This window comes from Aphis gossypii, chromosome 3 (genome assembly GCF_020184175.1).
Source record: "Aphis gossypii isolate Hap1 chromosome 3, ASM2018417v2, whole genome shotgun sequence".
In the NCBI taxonomy this organism is placed as follows: Eukaryota; Metazoa; Arthropoda; class Insecta; order Hemiptera; family Aphididae; genus Aphis; species Aphis gossypii.
Genome location: NC_065532.1, coordinates 38,419,754 through 38,430,915, shown reverse-complemented (window position 1 = coordinate 38,430,915; position 11,162 = coordinate 38,419,754). Strand labels below are relative to the sequence as shown.

Genomic DNA, 11,162 nt, shown 5'->3' with positions numbered 1-11,162 from the left:
CTAAAAACAATAATAAAAAAAAAAACATTTACTCATAAGTAAATTGAAATATTAGTGTGATTAAAATAAATTAAATCATTTACCGGAAGCCCAATGGAAACTCCGCAAATTCGGCACTTGTCGTCCACAATAGTTACCGTTTTACCATCACAAAAAACCAGCTGTTACAAAACAAGAAATACAATTATAAAAGACTACACAGCATAATGCAGTAGGTCTGCACATGAGTATGGATTGTAACAAATCGTGGTTTATAAATTTTATATCCGAAGTAATTTGGGCTTCCTTTATATATTATCATAAAATAATAATCGAAGTCCATATTATTGTAATAGTATAGCAACTATAGCAGTGCGGCGCCAGGGGAAATACGTATCTATCTACTGCCGTACTGGGCATCTAAAAAAGAGTAAACGTTTGAAATTGAAAACTTTAAGTTATTGACCGCATTGGACAAAGTCAGCACAGAGTATTCCGTAGATTTGTATTCAATATTTAACATCCTTTACACAACCGCGCAGTTACAGCGCTAAATGTTTGATGTAAATTGTATATTTTTAATATTTTTACCATCAACCATTCTCTTTATTACATCAACACGATAATATAATAATATATTAGATTAGAGACTAGAAAATATTGATTATAATATTTGTTATGATAGTTATAGTGTTGAGATGTTACAATTATTATTATACTACCCACCTGCTATATTAGACCTGAAGCAATTGCTTTAAATTGTTCTAAACCCCGCCGCCATTGCAATCGTGCACTACGGTCTGTGCAAATCTAATATTTAAATTTAATATCCGAATCCATTGTCAGGTTAGCCAGGTTAGGTTAACCTATCAGCAGCGCTTTGTGACTTGAACGGTCCATAATTGTGGCAGCTAAGTGTTTTACTCGGTAAGTTGACGAGCTTATCTGGCACCTTTTTTTAAATGTGTATAAATTCTTCTATGTATTCGTCTGGTCCGAAATCCGAATTTATTATAACGGGAAACGCCAGTGAAGACGGCGTTACATACGAAACACGGCGGAAACGCCGTGTGTAGCCCGGCCTTAGTAGTTGATACAAAATAATATACAACCTGATCATCAGTACTACGTTGACTTGGAAAATCATTTATGGACATAGTTAATGAACTTAATATTAATACCTATAGTAATATGTGTAAAGTGCATAGAAAAAAAAAATTAACTTAATATTTAAAATTTAAAAATTTAATTTTGAAATCTCCGTTTGATGTCAGATATGTACTGAACTACTGAAGTACTGACCAAAATTACAAATATTTTATATGAATTTTGTTTTATTATTTATAATAATAATAATGTGTCAACTGTCAATCAACGTTGCTTATCATTTCGTAATTACGTAAGTTTGTAGTCAGATTAAAAAAAAAATACCTATATATTTTAAGGTTTCTTATTAATAATTTATTTTCGTGGAGTTATAGGAATCATTTTAAAATATAGGAAAAAAGTTTCTTGATTACTTAGGTCCAATTGGTCCAATTAATGTTAATGCTATGCCACTTGAGCTGAAAAAAATATTATTAATAATGTAAATAAAAATAATTATGAATTTAAGAAAAAAACTATTGTTAATTCAAAATTGGTTGTTACTTGATCTTTAACTGTATATATAGTGTATACTTATTAGGAAATAAGTTTTTTTTTTTTTATATTGTAAAATTAAATATGTAGATTTTTTATTATTGTATACTATTGTTGTTTATATGTATGAATATTTTATAAGAGATGTTAGTACGTAAGAAATAAGTAAGAAAAACGTATAGATAAAAGTAAAACAGCAAAATTCAATAAGTTAAGCAATACTTAATTATTCACACAAATAGGTTAAAATAACAATTGTGCAATTCAGTGTCAGTAAACTTTATATTACAGTTAGCATAGTAAGCAAGATATAATAATAAGAAATGTAAATACCTAAATTTGTTTAATAATTTATAAATCGGGTTAAAATAACAATTACATAATAATCATATTGTCATAGTGTCTATAAACTGTAAATTTAACGTAGTAATAGAAAAATGTAAAACAATCGATAGTAATTCGATTGTAAGTGTAATATATAAGAGAGATGGCTAAGACAGCAAAGGGAGTCAGTGGTGGTGATCGTGTGACTCGATCACCACCGGACGTCGTGTTGAAACTTCAAATAAAGTACTTAGCGTTATTTTGTGTTTAACTTTATTTTGGTATACGTCCGAGTAATCGGCGTATACGACACTATCAACTCATTTACCTCGCCACAAGCTTACTCAATGAGGTAAATTAAATAATTAATATACTTATTATTATTAATAAAAAAAAAATTTTATTTTATGTTTTTTTTTAATTTTTTTACGTTTTATTGTTTCAATGATCTGAATAATTAATACAAATATTGAAAATCAAACTCTATTGACTATTTGGTTCTAGATAAAATTCTACTCTAAAATTTTTATTTAAGTTTTTTTCCACTTAAAATCCTTCAAGCTTCAGTAACTAATAATAAGCCTTATTATTATTGGAAGTACTAAAGCGTATTTTAACAGCATATTTTCCTAGGGTGACACGTCCTTTTTGTAACTGGTAACTGCAGGGCTCGACTTGGAAGTTCATAAGCAAATACATATTGTTTTAGTAATTCATAGAATATCGAGAGCAAGATACAAATTTGATTTTGCTTATTTCTAAAGCTCTTTTTTAGAGTTTTAAGTGCTTGTTGTAACATTAAGCCATTAATTATAGGCATATTTTTAAATAATAGAGGAAATAAACAATAAAACTCCAATAAAGTATAAAAATATACGAACGAAACCATACCTATTTTGATTTTCAAATAGTAATTTAGTTATCGGGTTGTACTGCAATTATCGGATTCATCGTATTTGATGTTTCTAAGTTGGAGCAGTAAGTTCTTATAGGTACAAATACCTATTACCCACATGGGACTTTTAATTAATTCTAGAAAAAAAATATATAAAATTAAAAATCTGAAAATTTGATTTAAATTTTTACTTTGCATATTAAAGCGCTAAAATGTAAGTTTTCAGTGCTATTTCTAATTTCTAAGCCCTGCTGATAAGTATAAAAATAATAATAAAATGACAATGAAATATTGTCGTTTCACACTTGGGGCTCATTAACTGCAGGTTATAAATAGATCTGGCGTACTAAGTGAAAATCGTCAAATTGGCCTTCTGTACCCTGTACCCTGTTCGGTAGTCGGTACATAAATACATAATCGTTGTTGTAAGATAATTCAAAATTCTTTAAATCTAATAAAAAAGTGAAGAAGCCAAATATATTTACCGTGTGCTAACCTCTTCAGTGACCGTTATTACATCGAATGAGAGGACATTTAGTAAATTGAAATTAGTGAAGACATTTCTCAGATTAATAATGAAATGAATGATGAAATAAATTGAAATTCGTTATTAATATTAGGAATAAAAAAGATATTTTGGACCAATTGAATATTAATACATTAGCACAATAAATTGTCAAATTGAAAAGATCTTTAAAATAAAAATTTAACCGTTAATTTTTTTTATAAAATTAATTCATTTTATGTTTTATATAATTTATTTGAGGTTTCTTGTATTTGATTACCTAGCCTTTCTGGTCATCATGATTTTATTATATGGTTCATACCTACCTTGTTTATAATAAAATCTTTGGTTAAAATTTATATTTATTATATTGTACTACCTACATAAATAATAGTATTATAAATCATCATTTATTATGTATAATTATATAATTATTATAATTACACATAATCAATGATAATATCTGTATAATTAAAAATAATATTTTGGTACCTATTTAACATTTATACTATTATTTATTTGCTACAATAGAGAATAACTATTTTTGAAATTTATAAAACTAAATAAATGTGTGTATTAAGCAATAAGAAAAAAATTACAATTTATAATGAAGTATAATAATAATATCAAATACTATAGAATATATATCTATAGTATTTAATAATATTTAGATTATCGGTTAAGCAAAGCGAAATTTATCATCACAATGATAAAGCAAAAGCTCTGCTAGTTGGAAATTAGTTAGTTTACATTCCTCGATAGCTTTTCATTCAGGATGGCTCTGGATAATATTGAATCATTGGAATTTCTAAGTATAAGCAAAAAAGATTTTTGCAAAATACACAATGTATAGTACATCGATGAATTAAATTATTCTCAATTCTGCAAACGCTTAAAACCAATTTTTTTTTCTTTTATGAGCAAATAAATACACTTTATTAACACACGAGTTTGAAAAATAATGAACAAATTCTCGACATATTTAATAATAGTAATAATAAGTAATAACATAATTAATTCCTAGTCAACAATTTTCATACAACATCAATTACAATGTAACTTTAAATATTAATTATACTTAATAACAGTAATTACATAAAATTTTAATTTGAATACAAATATGTAATCTCATTAAATATGAATAAACTATAATATCATAAAAAAATAAAATTATTATGAATCTTCATGACTAGAATATTTCCAAAATATTGTATATAATAAATAGACATTGTTAAAGGCCGGACATGTTAAGCTTAATAACCTAGTAACTAGTTTTATAATATAATATTAATTCAATTGAAAATAGTTTTGATTAAATAGTTGATGAACCATCAGTCAGAAATAAAAATAATCAACAATAATAGTATAGTGTAGAATGGATTAATAAAATGGAAATGGTAAATTGCTTTATTAGTGATTTAACTGGAAAAGGAACAAGAATTAATTTAAGAACATAATTACTACTAGGATCATGTTTGTGAAGCTTATGAGTGGTCGAAACTGCCTTGAGGAGAATTGTTTAATTCGTCAACTTCCTGTATAACAGATTCATCTTCTAAACGTTGTCTATCTATTAACATTTCTTGTTTGAGCTGTGGAGTAAGTCTAACAATTCTGTTTTGAACTTTTGGTGATAGTTGACAAGTTTGCTGTTCTAGATCATCAAAACTAGCACGCCTATTTATTTTGTGATGATGATGGTGAAAATGATGAGCAGAAGATGGCGGTGACGGAGAATGTGAGTAACCATGATGATGGATTGATAAACTTGCCGAAGTTAAGGAACCCCTTCTAAGGGGTGATGGCCCACCTTCCCATTCATTTCCTTCCATTGATTTCACCAAACTATGTCTATACAAGAAGAATGTTAATTTAATTAATATAAATTATATATTATATATAATATAATAACTAGAAACACAAGTAAACCAACCTTCGAGAAAGTGTGACTAAGCTTTGTCTGTGTTTGGATAATCGACGCGATTTACCTTGACGCATTTGAATAGCAGAAAAATGATTTTGGACAGCTAACCCTAGTTCAGGACATTCTTCTTCATTTACCTAAACATAAAAAGTGAATGTGACAATAAAATATCAAATACCAGTACTACCGATTAAAATATAAACATACAATAACAGGAGAGTTCTTTAGCATTGTGTATCCATCACATCCATTATGTAAATAACATTTAGTAGCTAACTTGTAAGTCTGATCAGGAACAAGATATTCGTCACCTATTCTAACTAAATCAGGTTCAATTCTATTGCCAGGTTCTGCTTCTGGATAAAAACCAAAACTAATTCCAGACACTTGAGGGAACCGTCCTTCTGTTTTGGGGAATTTACAAACACTGTTTTCTAATGCTTCCAAAATCTGTTGTCCTAAAAATGCAATTTAAATAGATTAATTTTTTTTTATTGTTAACTGATATTATCATTAATATCAAATATATAAAAAAAGAAGATTCAATCGTATACATTCCATTACATTAGAAAAAACTATTAAATATAAAAAATAAATTTTGCTTGTAACACATTTTATTTACCTGTAACTAATATGACAATAGTAGGATCTTGCATTGGTACAATATTAACTAGATCACCCAAAGTGAAATCTCCTGGGGGATGAATACGATCTGATCGAAAAGTTCCTGAATTTAAAATTACTAAGTCTGCTCCTGTGGCTGCTAATAAAACATCACACACCCAATTTCCGAGGTTTGTTTCAGCAGTTCTAATTTGACTAAAGCGACCATCTAACTCAACACTAAATGTACCTAATACTTCAGTCATTTTTCCTTCTATTGTGCCTGAAAAATTATACATTTATTTTAATAGCATTTTATTATTATATTGTGTTTAAAGGTATAATACAAACATTTGTTATTTTTGTCTTTTGAACATAAAAAATCTAAAAACTGAATAAAGTATAAAAATAAAGTGAAAAACTGTATAAATAATAAGATCATTCCTAAACCCTAAGATTCTTATATATATTAATAATATACAAATAATAAAATTAAATATTCCCAAATATTTTGAATGAATTTAGTTAGATAACTAAATAGGTAATTAAAAAGTATTTACTAATTTTAAATTACAATTAATGTAATGAACAGATTATTTTGTTGGTTCTATCAAAAATATTTAATAAATTATAAATAGCATATTAATTGATACAATAGAATTTTCAAAATAATTATAACATTAATATTAGAATTATTTAAATAATAAATCGCAAGCTGAGTAGCTAATGATGCTGATTTAAGTAATTCTATTTTTTCATCTAAGATTGTGCTACTAAAGTAGTGAACCACTGACCTTTAAGATTTCTGATTTACTAATTCTTTTGTTAAGTGATCCAAAGAAACTTGATGTATTTATAGCTTAACATTAACAAATAGGCAAATTTACTAGGTAATCAAATAAGCTGTAATTAACTACATAATTCTATGAATGAATTATGGTCATTATGACTGTCTTTGAAAATAATTGGAATACATCCAATTAGTATTAATCCTAGTATGTGTATATCGATGTAGTAATATTAGTTACTTACACACTATAAAACTAGCCTACAAGATCACTAATGTTCCTATTTTTGAGTTAAATACTATGTCATAAGAAATTTTAAAATTATGTGAATGCATTCAAATTTTTCAAAAATTGCACACATTGCCTAATAGGTCCCCTTAATAATTTGACTTAAAAATAGAATACCATATAATAGACATTTTTGATTTTTAATTAGTATTGCAGTATTAAATAGGTACATTAGAAATAATGATAACAAATTATGTGTTTACAAACCTAAGTAAGAATCCAAGATTTTTTTCATGGTATCATCTTCTTCAATATCTTTAGTGACTTCTATTCTTTTAATTTCAATTGGATTATTAGGCTCATCAAGGTCGATAGTAATTTTAGAAAATTCTCTGAAGTCAGTTCCGCTTTTGATAATTTGTCTGCCATTGATCTCTCGTACATCATAATTGTGATCATGACCACCAAGAATTAAATCAATTTCCTCAACATTTTCTGCTAATTTAATATCATTTGGCATGCGCATATGTGTGAGAGCTATTACATAATCACAGCCATCTTCTTTAAGTTGTTTTCCTAAAGACCGACCAGCTTGCACAAAATCAATGAATGTTACTTCTTCTGGATCGATAGTAGCTAAAGTGTCTAACCATTCTCGTTCAACTAAACCTACTAGTCCTATTCGTTTATTGTGCCAATCTAAAACATGGGTTATTTTACCATCTCCTAAAGGTCTACCAGTCTCGTTATCAACAACATTGGACATCAGCCATGGAAAGTTAGTTTCAGAAACTCGTTCTGATAATACTTCAAGGCCAAAATCTAAAAAACAGAAGATAAGTAGTTAGTTATATGTTATAATCATTAACTATTATTAAATTAAATTAATTTTATTTTCTTACCAAATTCGTGGTTACCAAAAACAGCACACTGTGTACCGAGTTCATTTAATACTTTAGACATTTGTTCACCTTTAGTAAATGTGCTTACTGAAAAATTTTTAATTTGTTTATACAAGTTATAAATTTAAAATAAAATGATTATTCTAACATATACTAGGAGAAAACACATCTCCGCTGAATAATATCATGGGTTGTTGTTGAGCAAATGATTTGATCATTGTTGAAAATCTGGAAGCACCTCCGCATGGTTCTTGGTCTCTTGGTTCAACATTATAAACGTCATTAAAGTGGAGAATTATTAGAGGTGGAGTTGTACCAGATATTTGATCAGTCATTGTACTTAGAGTTCGTAAACTAGCGTGCTGTACTTCTAATGATGCCTAAATATGATAAAAATACAATATAATTTAATAAAACTAAAAAAAAAAAATTATAGAGCAACTTGACTAGTTTAAAATACAGTATATCTTGAATGTGATAACTTGCTATTTTAATAAAATATGACAATGAATCATAATAATACTTCTTATCTGCTTATTATACACTGAATATAATTTAGTAAAGTAGAACTATTTAGATAAAAGATAAATTAAATTGGATTTGAGTATCCACAAATAATGATTAAATATATACAATATACATGGTAGTGAAAACAACAAATAATAATACTGACATAGAACTTAATAAAAATTCATTGTTGTGTTGTTATTTATTAAAAAATGATAATTTATTTATTATATTCAAAAATGATTTTGAATAAAACTTGATTTATTAGTGTCTAAATAGATACTTAAAGAATATTTTTCGAATTTTAAACACTCACTACAAAATTTATTTGCAACATTTTTTAAGAAATGTTTAGTTTTATAATATACATTAATTATACTAGCAAAATTTCAATTTACTTATAATAAGTTAATATTTTTATTTTAATAGAATAAACAAAATTACTTATTAATTATTACTGAGATTTACATATTTTTCTTATACTGCTTTTCGGAAAAAAAAAATATGCATGATATAAAAAGAATTTATTCTACTTTGTATTAAATTGTTTGATGTTAAAATTGCTAATTTTATAAAACAAAAACTCAGAATGTCAAATTTTTTAAATGTTTAAAGTAACAAATCCCTAACTATTAAACAGAGATGGTTTTTTTTAAGCAGTTATTTCTTACGGAGTATCAAGAAGGTAAGAAATGATTAATGTAAAGTTTTATTTGTTTATGTATGAGATGTAAAAGAAAGTAAGAATAATAAGATATTTATTAATCATAAGGAAACAATAATATTAAAAAAGTTGGACTAAATATTATTTATTTATAATTATTATTATCATTACAATACGATATTACATGTACATGTCTAAATATAAGCAATGCTCCTACTTTTTGCGGCTATGTTTAAATATTATTAGATAGATAGCAAATAATTTGTAATAAATTATAGTTAATTAGTCAACATAAATGCAAGATTAAAATTGTATTGACGTATTGTTATATTCAACATGTTGTTAAAGTAAATATAATATACCTGTTTAAGCCAACCGACAACATTTCGAACCCCAGTTGACATTTGGTTTGTATTAGAAAGTTCAACAGCAGTAGCTGTAGAAGAGTCCACAAACTCGTCCCACTTTGATCTTAGACTAGATTTGGTAGCCATGCTGTTAGATAATTCGACTCCTTTGGTTAGACTAACTACAAAATTATGGTGTTAGGCAATCATTTCAAATTATTAATAGGGATAAAATAGAATCACTCATATTATGCAAAATCAGTTAATTTTTTTGGACTTTAAAGTTCAAGAAATTAAACATACATGTATTAGAAAACACAACATCTTAGTAATGACATAAATATAATAATTGGAAAGTTGTTTATCTGATTTTAGTTTAAATTTTTTCTCTTAATAATTTTATGCTATCAAGAATTACTGAGAATAAACTACAATTTAAAATAGTATTTAGGATAATTTTCTAAAAATTATTTCATAATTTTGATATGATGGATAGTTATACTTTGAATTTAATAATATTACAATATAAAATAGAACTAGTTTAGAAGGAAAATCTAAGGCTCTAAATGATTGAAATTATTCAATAAGAATAGGGTTGCAAATGAGAGCAAGTTATTTAAAAAAAGTTATTAAAACTTCAATAAAATAGTAAATTTTATACATTTTAAAATAAGAGAAAAAATAATTAACATTAAAATAACAGTTGGTATAAAAATATGAAAACTAAAATTGCTAAAAGATTCATTTAATCAACATAATATTAATATCTTTATTCAGGAATTTAGTAGCCTTCTAAATTTTAACTGTAGTCTACTGATATAGGTAATGCTGATCTAATTTATAAGATTGAAAATAAGAACAAGCTCTAATAAAAATTCTAAAACGAATAACAAAATATACAATTTTGTTCAACTTTTTATAATTTAAATATTTAATTAATAACACTACATTAAATGTAACTAATAATCTCACACCTAATTATAGACACTGAGCATACATACCTAATAATATACTAAATTGGTCAATGTCAAATTAGTCGAGGTTTATTCTAAAATTAGTATTTATAAAACCATGAAAATAGCAATGTTTTAAATGATGCGTGTAACGAGTAAAAACGAAATTCAAAATGTCAGACTACCTTAGTACAGTAGTTGTAAATAAACCTGACAAACACCTGCCTTGTGACAATTATGCGATTCCGACAGACAACACCGATCATTTTGCCCTCTCCAGTGGCCTCAAAAATGTATTGTTTTGTCTATGCGTTCATTCTTGTGCATGCGACACCATGCAATCGATGACAACAATTATTATAATAATATAGTATAATACAATATTATTGAATGGACATTTGCCGCACTCGTGTTAAGAAAAAAAACCCGAAACAAAAGGCGAAAACTAAAACTAAAAAAATTACAATAACAATAAAAGGTAGAGCGGTAAACAAGAGCGACGGCCCCGAGACAAGTAGGTCAGGGTGTTTCTGTTTTCGCAGTTTGTTTTCGAGCCGTATTGATTTTTGATTCCCACCATTTTCCCCCTTGTCAAGCGTATCACCGCTGCTGTGACATTTGAATTGCGGAAAAGCGGAGAGCGCGCGCGCGCGCGTACACATCCCGTGTACTGAAAACAAATAATTAAACGTCAAGTCTTACCTTTTTCGTGTGGATGGTCGTTTGCGAGCGATAGACTCAACGATCACGGATCACGAGTGGCTTCCGACATGGGGAGATGACTGATCGGAGCCGTTGACGGCCTGACGCACCACGGAGCCGTCTAAGCCGCGATTGAAGGCAGAACTGAGATGCGGTTGTTTTGTATGTATGTTTGATCGCACTATCAATCGTTGTGTCAA

General features: G+C 27.3%; 1 protein-coding gene across 5 annotated transcripts; it reads right to left on the bottom strand.

The window, feature by feature from the left end:
- Window positions 1–4,306: 4,306 nt before the first annotated feature.
- LOC114123842 (trifunctional nucleotide phosphoesterase protein YfkN) lies at window positions 4,307–11,130 on the bottom strand. 5 transcript variants are annotated; one of them, XM_027986949.2, is made up of 9 exons: window positions 10,963–11,130; window positions 9,323–9,489; window positions 7,938–8,169; window positions 7,790–7,876; window positions 7,155–7,709; window positions 5,891–6,154; window positions 5,476–5,726; window positions 5,278–5,405; window positions 4,307–5,195 (listed from the first exon to the last, which is right to left on the bottom strand). In XM_027986949.2, exons 2-9 carry the CDS (start codon window positions 9,452–9,454, stop codon window positions 4,829–4,831), a joined length of 2,016 nt encoding a protein of 671 aa, XP_027842750.1. In that variant the 5' UTR covers window positions 9,455–9,489; window positions 10,963–11,130; the 3' UTR covers window positions 4,307–4,828. The 5 variants fall into 5 exon arrangements, with proteins under 5 accessions (XP_027842750.1, XP_050060668.1, XP_050060669.1 ...); XM_050204711.1 differs by lacking the exon at window positions 10,963–11,130 and adding an exon at window positions 10,486–10,937 and having other exon boundaries at window positions 9,323–9,485; XM_050204712.1 differs by lacking the exon at window positions 10,963–11,130 and adding an exon at window positions 10,482–10,936 and having other exon boundaries at window positions 9,323–9,485.
- Between the last annotated feature and the right edge of the window lie 32 nt (window positions 11,131–11,162).

Coding starts and splice junctions, on each gene's coding strand:
- LOC114123842 (XM_050204711.1), bottom strand. CDS start 10,526: ATGATCGGTGTTGTCTGTCGGAATCGCATAATTGTCACAAG. Junction 5,406..5,475: donor TAAAGAACTCTCCTGTTATT/GTATGTTTATAT, acceptor TTTTATGTTTAG/GTAAATGAAGAAGAATGTCC. Junction 5,196..5,277: donor TTAGTCACACTTTCTCGAAG/GTTGGTTTACTT, acceptor CTTCTTGTATAG/ACATAGTTTGGTGAAATCAA.